This window comes from Hemitrygon akajei, chromosome 23, assembly GCF_048418815.1.
Source record: "Hemitrygon akajei chromosome 23, sHemAka1.3, whole genome shotgun sequence".
NCBI lineage: Eukaryota > Metazoa > Chordata > Chondrichthyes > Myliobatiformes > Dasyatidae > Hemitrygon > Hemitrygon akajei.
This window is the reverse complement of record NC_133146.1, coordinates 2,011,585-2,032,325: the sequence shown is the minus strand read 5'-3', so window position 1 is coordinate 2,032,325 and position 20,741 is coordinate 2,011,585. Positions and strand designations below refer to the sequence as shown.

The following is a 20,741-nucleotide window of genomic DNA, read 5'->3' as shown; positions in this document are numbered from 1 at the left end:
TTCAGAAGGCATTTGATAAGGTCCCACATAGAAGATTGGTGGGTAAAATCAAAGCTCAGGGCATTGGAGGGAAGGCATTGACATGGATAGAAAACTGGTTGGCAGATAGAAAGCAAAGGGTAGTGGTGAATGGGTGTTTCTCGGAATGGCAGGTGGTGACTAGTGGGGTGCCACAGGGTTCGGTATTGGGACCACAGCTGTTTACCATTTACGTTAACGATTTGGATGAAGGCATAGAAAATAACATCAGCAAATTTGCTGATGATACTAAGCTGGGTGGCAGTGTGGCATGTGATGAGGATGTTAGGAGAATTCAGGGTGACTTGGATAGGCTGGGTGGGTGGGCAGATACTTGGCAGATGGCATTTAATGTGAATAAGTGTGAGGTTATCCACTTTGGGAGTAAGAATAGGAAGGCAGATTATTATCTGAACGGTATAGAGTTGGGTAAGGGAGTAATACAAAGAGATCTCGGAGTCCTTGTTCATCAGTCACTGAAGGTGAATGAGCAAGTGCAGCAGGCAGTGAAGAAGGCTAATGCAATGTTGGCCTTTATTACAAAGGGAATTGAGTACAAGAGCAAGGAAATCCTCTTGCATTTGTACAGAGCCCTGGTGAGACCACAGCTGGAGTATTGTGTACAGTTTTGGTCTCCAGGGTTAAGGAAGGACATCCTGGCTGTAGAGGAAGTGCAGCGTAGATTCACGAGGTTAATTCCTGGGATGTCTGGACTGTCTTACACAGAGAGGATAGAGAGACTGGGCTTGTACACGCTGGAATTAAGGAGATTGAGAGGGGATCTGATTGAAACATATAAGATTATTAAGGGATTGGACAAGATAGAGGCAGGAAATATGTTCCAGATGCTGGGAGAGTCCAGTACCAGAGGGCATGGTTTGAAAATAAGGGGTAGGTCATTTAGGACAGAGTTAAGGAAAAACTTCTTCTCCCAGAGAGTTGTGGGGGTCTGGAATGCACTGCCTCGGAAGGTAGTGGAGGCCAATTCTCTGGATGCTTTCAAGAAGGAGCTAGATAGGTATCTTATGGATAGGGGAATCAAGGGATATGGGGACAAGGCAGGAACCGGGTATTGATAGGAATTGATCAGCCATGATCTCAAAATGGCGGTGTAGGCTCGAAGGGCCGAATGGTCTACTTCTGCACCTATTGTCTATTGACTGTGTCTGAGGTCTTACCAACATCTGCCTCCCCAGTCTCTCCACTATCTTTTCTGTCACTTTGGTTTCCATCCCTTAGCAACTCTAGTTTTAACCCCACCATGCAGCATTAACAAACCTTCCTGCTAGGATATTAGTGCCCCTCCATTTCAGGTGCAAACTGTCCTTTCTTTACAGGTCCCACTTTCCCTAGGAGAGAGCCCAATTATCCAAAAATCTTATCCTGTCCCTGCTATACCAACTTCTTAGCCATGTGTTAAACTGTATAATCTTCCTACTTCTGCCCTCACTAGCATGTGGCATGGGTAGCAATCCTGAGATCACAACTCTGGAACTCCTGCTTTTAAACTTAGTACCTAACTCCCTGAACCTCATCCTATGCTGAACTTCATCACTTGTCCTACCCATGTTATTCATACCTACATGGACCATGACATCTGGCTGTTCACCCTCACACTTACAACCTGGGAATCTCGTTCTTGCCCACAGAGCCTCCTGTTTGTTCCCTTAACTAACAACTCTCTTATCGCTACAGTGTGCCTCTTCCCTTCCCCTCACCCCACCCCCCACCCTTACTTCCCTTCTGAGTCATAAAGCCAGACTCAGTTCCAGAGACCCAACCACTGTGATTTTCCTGTTAGGTCAACATCCCCCAACAGTATCCAAAGTGCTGTTGTTGAAGGGGATGGCCACAGGGGTACTTTGCACTGGCTCCTTAACCCGTTTCCCCTTCCCTACTGTCACCCAGTTTCCGGTGTCCTGCATCTTGGTTGTAATTACCTCTTTTATATGTCCTACTTATCATTGCTTCAGCCTCTTGAGTAATGAAACTGGAGTTCAACCAGTTTCAGCTCCAACTGCTTAATGTGGATTGTTAGAAACTGCAGCTGGATGCACTTTTCCCAGTTGTAATCATCCAGCCTCCCTGCCTACCCACATCCCACAAGAGGAGTATTCATCTATCCTGCCTGGCATCTCTACTGTTCTAGCTGAGCAGATATAAAGAAGCGAAGAGGGAAAAAAAACCTTGAGCTTGCTTTTCTTAGCCTTCTCTGACTGAAGACTTGAAGAGCTAAAGCCTCAAGATTACCACGCTGACTCTGTCCACTCCAACTATGGCCGCTGTGCTTGCCCCTGACTAACTTTAATTTACTTTTGCTAATCAATCCCAAATACTGATTGGTTGCTAGTCAAAGCTCTATTACGCTGCTGTGACCCATTGCTGTCTTTTTCTACTTGGGCAGTGGACCTGAGTGAACACCCCTCCTCTCAAACTTCCGATGTCCAGATTTGTCACTGGTCAAAGCTCTATTGCTTTAGTCTCTTAGGAAATAGAGGTACTAGTGAGTTTTCTTGTCCATGCTGTCTACGTGATTGGATCAGAACAGGCTTTTGGTGGTGTTTACTCTTGGAGCTTGAAGCTTTCAGACCTCTTGACCTTAGCACTGTTGTTGTAAACAGTAGCCTGAAGTTAATGACCAGCTCTTTTGTTTTGCTGATCTTGAAGGAAAGGTTGCTGTCATGACATCATTTCACAAGCTCATTCTCCTTCCTGTACTCTGACTCATCATTATTAGATTCATCCCACTGTGGGCAGATAGAGTTGGAGCAGAATCTTTGCCACTGCTGTGAGAGTAGAGGGTCTGAGTGCACAGCCTTGCTTTATGCTAGCGTTGCAGATAATCACGGTGGAGATGTTGCTGCCTATCTTTACTGATTGTTGTGTGTTGGTCAGGAAGTCAAGTATTCATTGCAAAAGGAAGTGTTGAGTCCCAGAGCTTGAGTTTGGAGATGAGTTTGCTTGGAGTTGTAGTACTGAAGCTGGAGCTGTAGACAATAAAGACTGATTATAGGTGTTTTTGCTGTATAGATACTAAAAAGGATTTCTACATCAGGAACTATCCTTGGATGCACAGTCCATTTTCTCTTGACCTTTTAGTTCTGCTTATTCTGTGCTGCACACTCTAAGAATAAAAAAGCATTGTTTTCTGTTGAAAACTTCTTCCAGTGGCACATCCTATCATTTAAGTAAGTTACGTTACCTTTAGATCATCCTGTTGCAAATCTTGTTTAATCTTACCGTAATGCTTATTTTTATTTCTTTAGAACAGGCAGGATTGTGATGAATCTACAATGTGCCTTCCAACTCAACTAGTTTGGAACGAAAAATTTGAAATGTCATTAAAATATACACAATATTGCATCTGTATTGACATATCTCAACTTTAATGTTTTAACTTGGGCGGTAAAACCACTGACACAGGTTTGAAAGGATGCAAGTTTTTAGAATAGAAACATTTGTAATTAAATCTTGAATTTTTCAAGATTGGTAATATCTTAATTTAGAATGATAAATTTGGACTGAAATTTGGTAGAGTTGCTAGATTAATGAAACGGTCACCTATGCTCTGTCTGCCAGAGAAAGCAGGATCTCCCAGTGGCCACACATTTTAATTCCACATCCCATTCCCATTCTGACATGTCTATCCACGGCCTCCTCTACTGTCAAGATGAAGCCACACTCAGGTTGGAGGAACAATGCCTTGTATTCCGTCTGGGTAGCCTCCAACCTGATGGCATGAACATTGACTTCTCTAACTTCTGTTAATGCCCCTTCTCCTCTTCTTATCACATCCCTGATTTATTTATTCCCCCCTCCTTATTTTTTCTGTCTCTGCCCATCACTCTTTGCCTGTTCTCCATCTCCCTCTGGTGCTCCCCTCCCCCTTTCTTTTGCCCTAGGCCTCCTGTCCCATGATCCTCTTCTTTCTCCAGCTCTGTATCCCTTTTGCCAATCACCTTTCCAGCATTTAGCTTCACCCCACCCCCTCCTGGCTTCTATCATTTTGGATTTTCCCCTCCCCCCTCCTACTTTCAAATCTCTTGCTATCTTTTCTTTCAGTTAGTCCTGACGAAGGGTCTCGGCCCGAAATGTCGACAGCGCTTCTCCCTATAGATGCTGTCTGGCCTGCTGCGTTTCCACCAGCATTTTGTGTGTGTTGCTTGAATTTCCAGCATCTACAGATTTCCTCGTGTTCGGGAGGGTTTAAACTAGTTTTGCGGGGGACTGGGAACCAGAGTACTAGGTCAATAAAACAAGAATCGGATCAGAAGGTAGATGTCAAGGAAAGTATTGAAAGGCAAAATCGAAATGACAGGTATGATGGGTCGGACAGTTTGAAGTATGTATATTTTAATGCCAGGAGTATTATGGGTAAGGGTGAGTAATTTAGAACATTGAACAGCACATGGAACTACGATGTTGCAGCCATTACTGCAACTTGGTTGAGGGGCAGGAATGGGTGATTAATACCAGGTTTTTGAAGTTTTAGAAAATATTGAGGAGGAGGTGGGGGGGGTGGAGTTGCACTCAAGGACAATATTACAGTTACACTCAAAGGAGGCATAATGGAGGGTTCAAATATTGAGTCCATTTGAGTAGAACTCAGGAAAAGAAAGGTCGCAATCACACTGACCTGCAGTGTTGTGCCAAACCACCTAAAAAGCAAATCAAAAATACCCAAATACTAATTTCTCCTACCTATGCAATGTCCGTAACCCTCCATGTGCCTATCCAAACGTCTCTTAAAAGCCTCTAAGGTATTTGCCTCTACTACCATACTGATATCCACACAATACCACTGACAGTCCTTTATCTATCCTGCTTTTTTTTTCTCAAAGAATGCATACAGTAGTCTTATTGCTGCAAGAGATTTTAGTAGAACAAATCACCGATGATGTTCTCATGATCCTCTTGGCAGTAGTCAAACTGAGGACCAAGTCCTGGGTGTTTTTCTATCTTGATGAATCTGTTTCAAAGAAGATAAACACTCTTGCTTTATTGTAAGATATTTGACCATCTATTTTTCTCTTTGGCAGGTGAACTCTGTAACCTCATAACACTGGATGTGGCTCACAATCAGCTTGAACACTTGCCAACAGAGATTGGCAAATGCACACAAATCACAAATCTTGACTTACAACATAATGAGCTGCTTGATCTACCTGAAACTATAGGTAAGGGTTCAATAATTATTTTACTTACTCTATAAATTTCTCCATAATGTAATAGTTTAATACATAAAATCCTGGCGATTTTCAAAACATACTGTTCAGTTCCTAACAACTTGTTGAATTCTTCCTAAGATTAACTGATTTTGTATATTCCACAGAAGCCCGGACTGTAGTGCATTATTTAATTGAATTCTAAAAGGTATTGAGCTGAATTGTATTTGTATTGGACTATTATCTAAACTCTTCATATTGCCCCCCCGCCCCCACATCTTTACACTAACTTTGTATGAATGCTCAATTCCATTTGTTCAAGTGCACCCAATCTGGAGTTGGATAATGAGGTGTAGAGGAACTGTGGCAATGAAAACTCTTAAAATTGCCTTAAATATTTTCCTTAAGCCAAAGTAATTACAGCAGTAGCTAAAAAATAAAAATGCATCAAGTAATCAGACCTACCTTTTTCTTTTTAAGTTGTAAATTTGGAATGGTATGACTGCTCTTGGCCAGACTTGACTGCTGTAGGATTGCAGAGGCTAATTTCACTAATTATTTGAGGCTCCGTGTCAGGATTCCATGTGGTGCAGATGGTTGTATTGATAGCTCTCAACTCTTTATAGATTCAAAGCAGTGCAAGTGGCTTCTGGTGTTCCTCAGATAGTGATGTTATGGTCTTATTGATAATAGACCATAAGATATAGGAGCAGAATCAGGCCATTTTGCTCATTTCAATCATGGCTGATCCATTTTCCTCTCAGTCACAATCTCTTGCCTTCTCCCTGTATCCCTTCATGCCCTGACTAATCAAGAATCTATCAGCCTTTGCCTTAAATATAGCTAATTGACTTGGCCTATAAAGCCGCCTGTGGCAATGAGTTCCACAGATTCACCACTCTGTGGGTAAAGAAATTCCTCCTCACCTCTGTTTTAAAAAGGTGCCCCTCTTTTCTGAGGCTGTGTCCTCTGGTCTTGGGTTCTCCCACCATAGAAAACATTCTCTCCACATCCACTCTGTCAGTGCCTTTCAACATTTGATAGGTCTCAATGGAGTCATCTCTCATTCTTATAAATGCATGCAATTGTACTATAATGCGTTTCTAATACAATGCATAAACACCCTGGAGACCAGTACAAAAAAAACAAATTTAACATTTGTCAATGTAAATCAGCAACACTTATGATCTAAAGTTCTAATTGGCTGTTTCCTCTATGAATCCCAGAATATTATCTATGCAGTGAAGGACGAATTTTGTGATTATATGTGCTGTGAAAGATCTTTGTCCCTGTTCATTGAGGAGCTTGAGCTGAAGTATGCTTCAGGAGGCTGCAAGAAGTCTAAACATAGAACATTACAGCACAGGAACAGGCCTTTGGCCCTTGGTTGTGCTGAACTATTTTTCTGCCTAGTCCCACTGACCTACACCTGGACCATATCCCTCCGTACGCCTCTCATCCATGTACCTGTCCAAGTTTTTCTTATGTTAAAAGTGAGCTCGTATTAACACTTCATCTGGCAGCTCATACCACACTCCCACCACTCTCTGTGAAGAAGGCCCCCCCCTCCCCCCAATGTTCCCTTTAAACTTTTCTCCCTTCACTCTTAACCCATGTCCTCTGGGTTTTTTCTTCCTTAGCCTCAGTGGAAAAAGCCTGCTTGCATTCACTCTATCTATACCCATCATAATTTTAAATACCTCTATCAAATCTCCCCTCATTCTTCTACACTGCAGAGAATAAAGTCCTAACCTATTCAACCTTTCTCTGTAACTCAGTTTCCCAAGTCCTGGCAACATCCTTGTAAACCTTCTCTGTACTCTTTCAACCTTATTAATATCGTTCCTGTAATTTGGTGACCAAAACTGCACACAATACTCCAAATTGGGCCTCACCAATGCCTTATACAACCTCACCATAACATTCCAACTCTTATACTCAATACTTTGATTTATAAAGGCCAATGTACCAAAAGCTCTCTTTACTACCCTAACTACCTATGACGCCACTTTTAGGAAATTTTGTATCTGTATTTCCAAATCCCTCTGTTCTTCTGCACTCCTCAGTGCCCTACCATTTACCTTGTATGTTCTATCTTGGTTTTTCCTTCCAAAGTGCAATACCTCACACTTGTCTGTATTAAACTCCATCTGCCATTTTTCCAGCTGGTCCAAATCCCTCTGCAAGCTTTGAAAACCTTCCTCACTGTCCATTACACCTCCAATCTTTATAACATCAGCAAATTTGCTGATCCAATTTACCAGATTATCATCCAGATCATTGATATAGATGTCAATTTACAAGAGGACCCAGCACTGATCCCTGTGGCACACCATTAGTCACAGGCCTCCACTCAGAGAAGCAATCCTCCACTACCACTCTCTGGCTTCTCCCATTGAGCCATGTCTAGTCCAGTTTACCACCTCAGCATGTATACCTAGTGACTGATTTATTTTTTGTTTTCCCTTTTTTAATCTTTTCCTCACATCTTTGTTAGCCATTTGAAATAAGGAAATCTTTGTTTAGTTTTAAAAAACTGTCTGGGAGCATTTCACTTACAGCAAGGGAAGTTGGTTGAGATATATTGGTTTTTGAGTTCTGTGTGTAACAATTGCACTTTTACAAAATTTGACAAGTGAAGCAAATATTTATTATTTGGCCCCTTTTTAGAAGAATATGATATATTTCAAATTATTCCATTTCTATATCTAATTTCTTATCCAGTAGGCTTTGGTTATTGGAATAATGCTTTTTATGTAGATAAACATATTCTAATGCCATATCATTACTGATATACTAAAGCTTTGAGAGCATTATTCAGCCTGAAAGATCTTTGCAATTTTCCGGTGTTATTTCTTATTAAACTGCATAATCATTCACCATTCGATATACAAACTGTCTAGTTTTTTACTAGACATTATTAAATAATACTGCAAATTGTATTGTGATAATTAAGAAAAGTTTAAACTGTAATCTTTAACTCATTGTCACATTTAAAGGCATGAATACTTAGCAAATTATGCAACAGCTTAATATATAGAACTTAAAATTGAAAACTTTAAAACATTACAAAAACTAAGCCTAGTGAGGCTAGAAATAGGAAGATAATGCAGCTAAATACGTGGCTAAGGAGTTGGTGCAGGAGGGAGGGCTTCATGTTTCTGGACAATTGGGCCTTGTTCCAGGGAAGGTGGGACCTATTCCGACAGGATGGGTTGCACCTGAACTGGAGGGGGACTAATATCCTTGCAGGAAGGTTTGCTAGTGCTGCTCCGGGGGGTTTAAACTAGATTTGCAGGGAGAGAGGAACCAGAGTGTTAGAGCAGGTAGTGAGGTGGAGGAGGATAAAGGTCATGTGAGAACTGCAAGTATAGTGCTTGGAGTAAAGCTAGATCTAACATATAAAGTGGCTTTGAGGAAAGAGAAGCAGAATAAAGGGTGTAAAGGGTGTAGAAGGGCTAAAATGTGTGCACTTCAATGCAATAAGCATCAGGAACAAAGGTGATGGACATGTGGTCGATGTTTAGGGATCTCTTGCAGGATGTTAGGGATAAGTTTGTCCCGGTGAGGAGGGTAAAGAGTGGTAGGGTGAAGGAACCATGAGTGACAAGTGAGGTGGAAAAAGGAAGCAAGGATCAGATGGGGCTATTGAGGACTATAGGGTAGGAAGAAAGGAGCTTAAGAAGGGGCTGAGGAGAGCAAGAAGGGGGCATGAGAAGGCCTTGGCAAGTAGGGTAAAGGAAAACCCCAAGGCATTCTTCAATTATGTGAAGAACAAAAGGATGACAGGTGTGAAGGTAGGACAGATTAGAGTTAAAGGTGGGAAGATGTGTCTGGAGGCTGTGGAAGTGAGTGAGGTCCTCAAAGAATACTTCACTTTGATTTTCACCAATGTGAGGGAACTTGATGACAGTGAGGACAATATGAGTGAGGTTGAAGTTCTGGAGCATGTTGATATTAAGGGAGAGGAGGTGTTGGAGTTGTTAAAATACATTAGGATGGTTAAGTCCCCGGGGTCTGACGGAATATTCCCCAGGCTGCTCCATGAGGCGAGGGAAGAGATTGCTGAGCCTCTGGCTAGGATCTTTATGTCCTTGTTGTCCACGGGAATGGTACTGGAGGATTGGAGAGAGGTGAATGTTGTCCCCTTGTTCAAAAAAGGTAGTAGGGATAGTCCAGGTAATTATAGACCAGTGAGCCTTACGTCTGCGGTGGGAAAGCTGTTGGAAAAGATTCTTGGAGATAGGGTCTATGGGCATTTAGAGAATCATGGTCTGATCAGGGACAGTCAGCATGGCTTTGTGAAGGGCAGATCGTGTCTAACAAGCCTGATAGAGTTCTTTGAGGAGGTGACCAGGCATATAGATGAGGGTAGTGCAGTGGATGTGATTGACATGGATTTTAGTAAGGCATTTGATAAGGTTCCACAGGGTAGGCTTATTCAGAAAGTCAGAAGGCATGGGATCCAGGGAAGTTTGGCCAGGTGGATTCAGAATTGGCTTGCCTGCAGAAGGCAGAGGGTCGTGGTGGAGGAAGTACATTCGGATTGGAGGGTTGTGACTAGTGGTGTCCCACAAGGATCGGTTCTGGGACCCCTACTTTTCGTGATTTTTATTAATGACTTGGATGTGGGGGTAGAAGGGTGGGTTAGCAAGTTTGCAGATGACACAAATGATGGTGGTGTTGTGGATAGCGTAGAGGATTGTCAAAGATTGCAGAGAGAGAAATTGATAGGATGCAGAAGTGGGCTGAGAAGTGGAAGATGGAATTCAACCCGGAGAATTGTGAGGTGGTACACATTGGAAGAACAAATTCCAAGGCAGAGTACGAAGTAAATGGCAGGATACTTGGTAGTGTGGAGGAGCAGAGGGATCTGGAGATACGTGTCCACAGATCCCTGAAAGTTGCCTCACAGGTAGATAGGGTAGTTAAGAAAGCTTATGGGGTGTTAGCTTTCATAAGTTAAGGGATAGAGTTTAAGAGTCGCAAGGTAATGATGCAGCTTTGTAAAACTCTGGTTAGGCCACACTTGGAGTACTGTGTCCAGTTCTGGTCGCCTCACTATAGGAGGGATGTGGAAGCTTTGGAAAGGGTACAGAGGAGATTTACCAGGAAGCTGCCTGGTTTTGAGAGTATGCATTATGATCAGAGATTAAGAGAGCTAGGGCTTTACTCTTTGGAGAGAAGGAGGATGAGGGGAGACATGATAGAGATATACAAGATATTAAGAGGAATAGATAGAGTGGACAGCCAACGCCTCTTCCCCAGGGCACCACTGCTCAATACAAGAGGACATGACTTTAAGGTAAGGGGTGGGAAGTTCAAGGGGGATATTAGAGGAAGGATTTTTACTCAGTGGTTGGTGCGTGGAATGCACTGCCTGAGTCAGTGGTGGAGGCAGATATACTAGTGAAATTTAAGAGACTACTAGACAGGTATATGGAGGAATTTAAGGTGGGAGGATATGTGGGAGGCGAGGTTTAAGGGTGGGTACAACATTGTGGGCTGAAGGGCCTGTAATGTGCTGTACTGTTCTATGTTAGGTCTTTCACCAAGAGATGAACAATATAAGCTGGCTCGCTACCTTGGATACCTGTAAAGACTGAATGTACAAATCCAGGGCAATGAAAATTAGCTATCGTGAATTCAGTTATAATCTTTCACCTAAATTAGAAAATGAATGCATACTTTCTGTTTGAAATTCTCTGTTTTGAGTTTGCAGCTTGTTCTGCTTTACTGTCATGTAGTTTCAAGATGTTATTATAATAGCTAATAGCCTTTAAGAGGGAGACATTTGGTGGCACTGATTTAAGAAAGAAGGCCTTTCAGAAAATGCTGCTCTTGATGTTTTTGCTGTACATTTTCCTGTGTGCCACTCAGGTATGAAACTAGCAATTGTACAGCTGACTTCCTGGAAGTGTTGTCCCGGTTATATGCTGCATAGTTGTTGGAACCATTTTGCACAGTAAATCAAAACATAATTGGGCTAAACGTGCTATAATGAAATGAAAAACTTTGTTACTGCTGTTGCATTATTAAAATCTAGAATACAATGGATTACTGTTAATTGGAAAACATCAGAGCCAGCACTTTTTGGCCCATTTAAGTGACTGCCCCAATTAGCTAAAGTTTCATGGAAATAGTTAAAAAGGTATTAAAAATGACAAACTATTGTTTAACTGAGTGACAAATTGTGCATTAAAATGAAAACAGAACAAAGTACACCACTGTCAATACTACTACAGTACTGTAAAAGTGTTCCTAATTGTTTTTGATGGAGGAATGAAGTTTTTTGAACATATGTGCAAGCAACTGATGCTATTTAAAAACTGTTTGCTCTAAGCATGGTATAATGCCTATTAGCCATGGAAGTGCATGTGTAATGCTAGTTAGAAACCGTTCAGCAGCAATCTTCTGCCCAAGTTAACTGGCATAGTGTCCCAAATAAACGATGGGAGTTCCTGCCATTTTTTCAATTTGTTTTTGTTCTTTATAGGGTTTTCCTTTCAAAGGCATTGGTGTTTCCATGCCAAGCTGTAATACAGCCAGTCAATATACACTTCACCACAGATCAATGGAAGTTTGTCAAAGTTTTTGAAGATTCGGAATGCAGTCTAAAACTGAAGGAAGTAGGGGCGCTTTCTTACTTTCTTTGTAATTGCACTTGCGTGCTAGGTCCAGGATAGGTCCTCCGAAATGATAACTCTGAAGAATTTAAAGTTGCTGACCCTCTCCACTTCTGATCCTCCAGTGAGAACTGGCTCATGAATCCCTGGTTTCCTCCTCCTGAAGTCAATAATCAGCTTGTTGGTCTTGTTGACATTGAGTAAAAGGTTGGTTATGGCACCACTCTGCCAAATTTTCAATCTCCCTCCCATATGCTGATTTGTCACCAACTTTGATTCAGCTTATGATAATGGTGTCATCAGCAAAGCTGAATATGGTATTGGAGCTGTGGTTAACCACAGAGTTAGAAGTATAAACCAAGTAGAGCAAGACTAAGCACACAGCCTTGTGGTGCACCTATGCTGAGTGAGATTGTGGAGATGTTGTTGCTGATCTGAACTGAGGAAATTGATGGTCCAATTGTACAAGGAGGTATTGAGCCCAAGGCCTTGAAGCTTAATGATTAGTTTTAAAAGGATGGTAGTATTGAATGGGTTGTAATTGATAAAGAACATCCTGATGCTATCTATCTTTGCTGTCCAGATGTTCCAGAGTTGAGTGAAGTTGAGTCATGTTCCAATGAGATGCTATCTAAATACCAGATTGTTTGGGCGATTCAGCTAAACTCCAATAGAGAAGCTACAGGCCACTGTTTGCAGTGATCATTCACCAGAAAAAGTGTAAATAACAAAGTATTCAGTTGCTTTCTTGTGCTAGTACTGTACTGATGCACAGACAGTGGTGTAGAATTGGTGCTGCTTCAAGGGCCTGGGTCCAATCCGGACTTCAGGTGCTATCTGTGCAGTTTGTGTACACTCTATATGATTGACAGGGTTTCCTCTGGGTTCTCCATTTTCCTTTCATATCCCAAAGATCTGTGGAACTTGGTATGGACCCGATGACCCAAATGGCAGTCTCTAGTATTTCATAATTATACAGATAAGCATTGTGTTTAATGCTTATGGAATATTTGCACTAACTGCTGTAGAAGTGTTAATATGTTTCAACTCTGGACTTGAGTAATTTCCAATTGAATGAGCATTGCTTTCAATTTCTTTTAATGCTTGAGAGCATCACTTTAGGGCTGCAGGATTTTATTTTAATGTATTTCCACCCTGAACTGCATTGTGGCTATCCATAGGAATCTTGCAGCCAACTTCATTTTGATTTGTGCTTTGTCATCCATTGTGCATTCATGCTTTCAGTAATTGGGTTATTTTATATCTCATTAGGATCTGTAAAATAGAAGTTGGGGGCTTTTAAGAGAGATTTAAATAGACACAGGAATGTGAAGAAAATGGAAGAATGTATAGATTATGTGGGCAGAAGGGATTAATTTAGTTGATTATTTCAGTGGTTTAGCACAATATTGTGGACCAAAGGGCCTGTTCCAATGCTGTACTGTTGTTCACGACCAGACTCTGATTGTCCATGGATTGGCGTTGAAATCCCGTCCTAACACTTCTTGTGACTCATTATATAATTGCTCTATAATTTATTTATCAGTTTTTCTATGCATTACATCTGAATAAAGCCCTGGTTTTTAACTCTTATCTCAATCGTTTCCTTTCATTCTTGTGCTGTTTTCTCTGCTTTAACTTCTCATTGCTTTTTAGGGCTCTTAAATGCTCCATCTATTTATAACCATATAACAATTAAAGCACGGAAACAGGCCCTTCTAGTCCGTGCTGAACGCTTACTCTCACCTAGTCCCACTGACCCGCACTCAGCCCATACCCCTCCATTCCTTTCCTATCCATATACCTATCCAATTTTACTTTAAATGGCAATACTGAACCTGCCTCTACCACTTCTACTGGAAGCTCGTTCCACACAACTACCACTCTCTGAGTAAAGAAATTCTCCCTCGTGTTACCCCTAAACTTTTGCCCCCAACTCTCAACTAATGTCCTCTTGTTTGAATCTCCCCTACTCTCAATGGAAAAAGCCTATCCACGTCAACTCTATCTATCCCCCTCAAAATTTTAAATACCTCTATCAAGCCCCCCTCAACCTTCTACGCTCCAAAGAATAAAGACCTAACTTGTTCAACCTTTCTCTGTAACTTAGGTGCTGAAACCCGGGTAACATTCTAGTAAATCTCCTCCGTATTCTCTCTATTTTGTTGACGTCTTTCCTATAATTCGGTGACCAGAACTGTACACAATACTCCAAATTCGCCCTCACCAATTTGAGTAGGTCATTTGCCCTTCCACTCTTTGGCAGACGCAGTGCACAGTAATTTATTAATAAGTCTTTCTTCCTTCAAAAGCATTTTCCATAATGTATGTGCATTCTTGAATAGTCATTAATCTGCAATTTTCACTAAAAAATCATTATTATAATCATGTGAATTTAACTCTAAGGTAAGTTTTAATTTTAATCTGCAGATCTGCTGGGGTTATCTATTGTATCCAGTGCTCCTGATGTGTCCTCTTCTACTTTGGTGAGCCTCATCGTAGATGGGGGCACAGTTTAACTCAGTACCTCTGCACCATCCAGTACAAGTGGGACTTCCTGGTGGCCAAACATTTTACTTTTGATTCCCATTCCGTGTCAATCCATGGCCTCTTGAATGTGAAGATGATGCCACCCTCAAGGTGGAGGAGCACCACCTTATATTCCTGTGTACCCTCTGACTTGAGGGAATTAATACCAATTTCTCCTTCTGTTGAGCCATCCCACCATCCCGACCCTTCCCATTCCCCACTTTGATAGTTTATTTCTTACCTGCCTATTACTACCCCCCCCCCCCGAGTCCCCTCCTTTGATGTTTCACCTATCCTCTTCCAGCTAGCCTTTTTCTCCTTCTCTCACTTTTTAATTCAGGCATCTCCACCCTTGCCCCTCGGTCCTGAAGAAGGGTCTTAGCCCAAAACGGCAACTGTTTACTCTTTTCCATAGATGCTGCCTGGCCTATAATTCCCTTTATTCTCTTTCTTTCCTGTCTTAGAGTCTCAAAGGGCTGGAAGGTCCTATTCTGCACTTTGTCAATAAATAAATATAGGAGTCCCCCGCTTTGCGAATGTTTGTTTTACACCACTTTGCTTTTACAAAAGACCTACATTAGTAACCTGTTTTAGCATTACAAAGAGGATTTTCGCTTTTATGAAAATTTTTCCCATATAAATTAATGGTTCTTCGCTTTACACCATTTCAGCTTAAGAAAGGTTTCATAGGAATGCTCTACCTTTGTAAAGGGAGGGGGGGGGGGGAACACCTGTACAGGTTGGTAGGTTATTTGGTCATTGTAAATTGTTCCATGATTAGGCTAGGATTAAATCTGGGCATTACTGGGCATTGCAGCTCAAAGAGCCATAAGAGCCTATTCTACACTGTATCGCAATAAATAAAAAAAAAAATACAAGTATCAACTTTTGTCGTCTTTGATTTACTTTTAAATTGATATGAATAAGTTCTTCATGAGTCAAAAGCTTTCAAAAGGAGATTATTATTGCTATCAGTTTGTCGCCTTAAGCCTTGGGTTCATTTTGCAGACTTGATTATCAGACCATAGGCTGTAGGAGCAGAATTAGGCTACTCAGTTAATGGAGTCTGCTCCGCCATTCCATCATGGCTGATTTAATATTAGTCAGCCCCATTCTCCTGCCTTCTCCCTGTAACTATTGATGCCCTGACTAGCCAAGAACCCATCAACCTCTGCTTTAAATAGACTCAATAACTTGGCTTCAATTACGTCTGTGGCAATGAATTCCACAAATTCACCCTTCTCTGGCTAAATAAATTCCTTCTCATCTTTGTTTTAAATGCATGTCCCTCTACTCTGAGGCTTTGCCCTCTGGTTCTAGACTAGTTCCCTATAGGAAACATCCTCTCCTTTCTAGGCCTTTCAATATTCGATAGGTTTCGATGAGGTTCCCCTCTCATTCATCTAAACTCCAGCAAGTACAGACCATCAAAAGCTCCTCATATTTTAACCCTTTCATTCTCAGAATCATTCCTAAGAGCGTCTTCTGAACCCTCAACAATGCCAGCACATCTTTTCTTTGCTATGGGCCCAATGTTTATTTGTATTTTTTATTGATTTATTTGCATAGAGCGTGGAGTAGGCCTTCCGACCCTTCAAGCCACGCCACACAGCAACCCCAATTTAACCCCAGTCTAATCACGGGATGATTTGCAATGACCAATTAACCTACCAACTGCTACATCTTTGGACTGTTGGAGGAAATTGGAGCACATAGAGGAAACCCATGTGGTCATAGAGAGAATGTACAAATTCCTTACAGGCAGCAGCAGGAATTGAACTCCGGTCACTGGTACTGTAAAGCATTGTGCTAACCACTATGCTACCATGCTCACAGTATTCCAATTGTGGACTGACCAATTCCTTATAAAGCCTTTGTATCAGATCCTTGTTTTTGTATTCTAGTCCTTTCAATATGAATGCTAAAACTGCATTTGCCTTTCTTACCACTGATTCAACCTGGAAGTTAACTTTTAGGAAATCCTGCACAAGAACTCCGAGGTCTCTTTGCAATTCTAATTTAGAATTTTCTGTCAGTTTAGAAAAAATATCTGACTTTATTCCTTTTACCAATGTGCATGCCCATACAGTTCCCTACACTATATCTGCCGTTTCTTTGTCCGTTCTCCCAATCTGTTCAAGTCCTTCTGCAGACTCTTTGTTCCTCAACATTACCTGCCTCTTCAGCTTTCTTAGTATCGTTTGCAAACTTGGCCACAAAGGCATCAATTCCATCATTCAAATCGTTGCTGTATAATGTGTAAAGAAGCAGTACCAATACCAACCCCTGTGGAACACTACTTATCAACAGCAGCCAACCAGCATAGGCCCCTTTTATTCTGACTCTCTGCTTCCTGCCAATTAACCAATCCTCTATCCATGCCAGTATCTTTTTTGTAATACCATGGACTCTTATTAAAGCAGCTTCATGTGCGGCTCTTTGTCAAAGGCCTTCTGAACATCCGAATAAATCATCTACTGTCTCTTCTTTGTCTATTCTATCTGTTATTCCTTCAGAGTTCCAACAAATTTCCCTATTTGGAAGCAGTGCTGACTTTGGCCTACTTCATAATGCACCTGCAACTACCCCAAAGTATCATCCTTAGTAAGAGACTCTAACATCTTCCCAATCACTGAAGTAAGACTAACTGGCCTATAATTTTCATTCTTCTCCCTCCTTTCCTTAAAGAGTGGAGTGGCACTTGCAATTCTGTAGTCCTCTGGAACCATTCCAGAATCTGGTAATTTTTGAAAGATGCTTCAACAATCTCTTCAGCTACCTCTTTCAGAACCCTGGAATGTAGTCCCATCTGGTCCAGGTGACATATCTTCCTTTAGACCTTTCAGCCTCCCAAGCACCTTCTCCCTGGTGATAGCAACAGCACTCATTTCTGCCCTGACACTTTTTCAAATATTTGGCATGCTGCTATTGTCTTCCAAAATGAAGACTGATGCAAAATACTTATTGTTCGTCTGCCTTTTCTTTGGACCCCATTACCACCACATTTTCTACATCATTACTACATCAGTGTGCAGAGGTGCAATATCCACTCTCTATTTTGCTCTTCATTTATCTGAAAAAATTTCTGGTATCCTCTTTGATGTTATTGGCTAACTTAATATTTCATCTTTTCTCTCCTCATGGATTTTTTGGTTGCCTTCTGCTGGTGTTTAAAAGCTTCCCAGTCCTCTAATTTTCCAATAATCATCCCTTTAGAGTACTTGATCTTGCATCTGTGTGGCAACCTTCCAAATTGCTCCCACAAACTCCAGCCTTCACTGTTCTGGTATTTTTCCTGCTAGTGTCCCCTTCCAACCAACTTTAGCCATCTCTTCTCTCATGCCCCTGTAATTCCATTTCCTCCACCGTGATATTGATACATCTGACTTTTATCTTCTTCTTAAGCTGCCAGGTGAATTCTACCATTTTATGATCATTGTCTCCCAAGGGTTCCTTTACTTTAAGCTCCCTGATCAAATCTGATTCATTACACAATACCTAATCCAGAATTGCCTTTCCCCTAGTGGGAAGCTACTCTTAAACAAAATCTCATAGACATTCTATAGTTTCCTTCTGTTGGGATCCAGCACCAACCTCCTTTTTCTAATCTACCTGCATATTGAAATCCCCTATGTTTATTCCAGCCTTTATTTAGTACTTTGGTGTGCAAACAGCAACAGGTATTGTGATCACTTTTGAAAATATAGTTCGTCTCCCTAGTGATTGGATTCCAAGAAGTCAACTCATCTAGTGGATTATCTGCTGGTGGTACCTGCATATTTGATATTATTCAGACTGTTAGCCAATTTGTATGGAATCGGAAATCTCAATTTAAAGGCAAGCTTTAAATGGTTACTTAACATAATCTAAAATGGTTTGGATAAGATGCAAGTGGGGAATTCAAATGGAAAAGTTCAGTTTCAAATCTTTTTCTTTTCTTAGCTTACCAGTTGAAATGCGGAATAACCTCCGAGTTTGAGTTGTACCGCTGCACATTATCTATGTAAAAATGTATTGTATTGCTGGTTATATTGTACTTCACCTTCAGAACCTCTGAACAGAATCCTGCTTGATGGTATGCTTTTACCCCAGAACTTTATACAGCACATAATTTGTTTCAAGTCTGTTCTGTAGAGAGGAAGGAGATGGTTAATGTTTCAGGTTGATATATTTTCCTTACTATTGATCTGATGAAAGGTCATGGGTTAGGAATGTTATCTGTTTCTTTCTACTGATGCTGCCTGGCTTGCTGTGTATTTCCATCATTTTATTTTTATTTCAGACTTAGTTTCTGCACCTGTTTTTCAAATCACTTCTCAGTGGGAATGAAACTACAGTGCAAAGGGCATGCATCAAAAAACAGGAGCAGAAATGGGTCACTTGACCCTTCGCTTGTTTACAGTATGATTGCTTTATCACTGTGTCACTATCCCTTAAGCTCTAAGAACCATATTCTATTCAGTGAATGTTTTTAACATTCAGGTATCTTTTAGTGGTGGAGATTTGCGGAGATTTACCTCTTCAGAGAAGAAATTTTCCTTCTCTCAATGTTTAACGGCATATACCTGTGTAGGAGTCAGATTCAGGTTTAATATCCCTGACAAATATAGTGAGGTAGTATTCATGGATCCATTCAGAAATTTAATGGCAGAAGGGAAGAAACTGCTCCTACAGGAGTGTGTGTCTTCAGATTCCTGTACCTCCTCTCTGATGTTAGTCCCCCTGCCTTTGTGAGTCTCCTTCATATATCTCGTCTATCCAGTCTTGTTATAAATTCGTAGGTTTCTCTGGGACCCCTTCTCATTGTTCTAATGAATATAAATACTAGGAACTCTGCAGATGCTTGAAATCCAAAGCAATGCACGCAAACTGCTCAGTAGGTCAGGCAGCATATGTGGAAATAAATTGGTTCCCATTTTGGGCTGATGCCCTTCTTCAGGACTGGAAAGTAAGGTGGAAAATGCCAGAAAAAAAGATGGGAAAAAGGGAAGGAGCCCAGCTAGAAGGTGATAGGTGAAGCCAGGTGGGTAGGAAAGGTAAACAACTAGAGAGGACAGAATCTGATAGGAGAGGAGAATGGACCAGTGGAGAAACAGAAGGAGGGGGGTGAGATAAGGTAAGACGCCAGTGGGGAATAAAAGAAGGAAGGAGAAATCGATATTCATGCCATCATGTTGGAGGCACGTAAGGTGAATATAATCTACTGAATAATTGCAGTTAACTCAATTTCTTTTAATGCATCACTCATGCCATCTCAGGTGAGCCCTTGCTTCATTGCCTTTGTAGTAGGACTACTTTCCTCAGAATAGGAAACCCAAACCATGCACAATGCACAAGACATGCTCTTACCAAGACCAATGTTCCCTCTATTTTTGTTATTTTTTACAGCTGTGGGGATCAACCATTCACTGAGCGGGAAATGTTTATATGGCCCGAAAACTGCGCAACACTTAATTTTTTTCTGTAATGTGCTTTTTTTTTTTTGAAAGATTTACCAAAAAATTCAAAATATAGAATTTTTCACATCACACAAACCATAACCTAAAACAGAAGTAAGCGATGTCAGGCAGTCAAAACAATTTATAAGCACAATGGCAAAAGCAAAATGTTTTGACTAGATGGCATTGGCGTTCAAAAGCCAGTGAGCTACCAACTTCCATTCCATTCAATGTGCTTACACTGTCAATGTTTCTTTGTAACAGCGTTGTTACTTGAAACACTGATAGTGTAAGCAGATTGAAGCTCTGAAATGTTTCAAAGTAAATAAATGGTACATTTTTTTTGAAATTTATGGATTATATTTATTAACATAATTAGGGTATTTCACAATTACAGTATATTAGCATTATTTCAAATATTTAACATATTAAATTCCAGCTGCAAGGCAACAAAGGCTATGTATGTGGAAGCATTTCAGTTGATGTGCGGCTGCGTAGCGGAGAGTTAACAGTGAACAAGACCCTAAGCAATTGCAGCAAGATAGTGAGCTCCTGTACTTAAATCCCCATGTTATGAAAGCCAGCTTACCATTTGCTGTTTACATTTGCTTGTTTACCAGGAATTTGCACCTATCTTTTTTCTAACCTATTGCTGTTCAGATAATCTGATGTTTTGGTGCTGTACCAAAGTGGATAACTTCAAATTTATCCACATTACATTTCATCTAACCAATCCCACAACCTACCTAATCATACTGGAATATTTCTTCTTATCATTCAATGAAGACACTAGCATCTGCAGATGCTGGAATCTGGAGTCTCAAAACATCCACTGTAGGAACTCACTGGGTTGAACAGCATTTGTGGAAGGGTGCAAGAATTCTCAATGTTTAGGCCAGAACACTGCATCAGGTCTGAGAGAAAGTAGTTGGTATAGAGAGATGAAGAGGTATGGTGAGATGGAA

At 41.0% G+C, this 20,741-nt stretch overlaps 1 protein-coding gene across 2 annotated transcripts in view; it reads left to right on the top strand.

The window, feature by feature from the left end:
• Nucleotides 1–20,741, top strand: part of shoc2 (SHOC2 leucine rich repeat scaffold protein) — a 159,536-nt gene that overhangs the window by 99,550 nt on the left and 39,245 nt on the right. For both annotated transcript variants that reach the window (XM_073026849.1, XM_073026848.1), the window contains exon 4: nt 5,058–5,195. In XM_073026849.1, the coding sequence (XP_072882950.1) occupies nt 5,058–5,195 (138 nt within the window). The remainder of the gene's footprint in view (nt 1–5,057; nt 5,196–20,741) is intronic.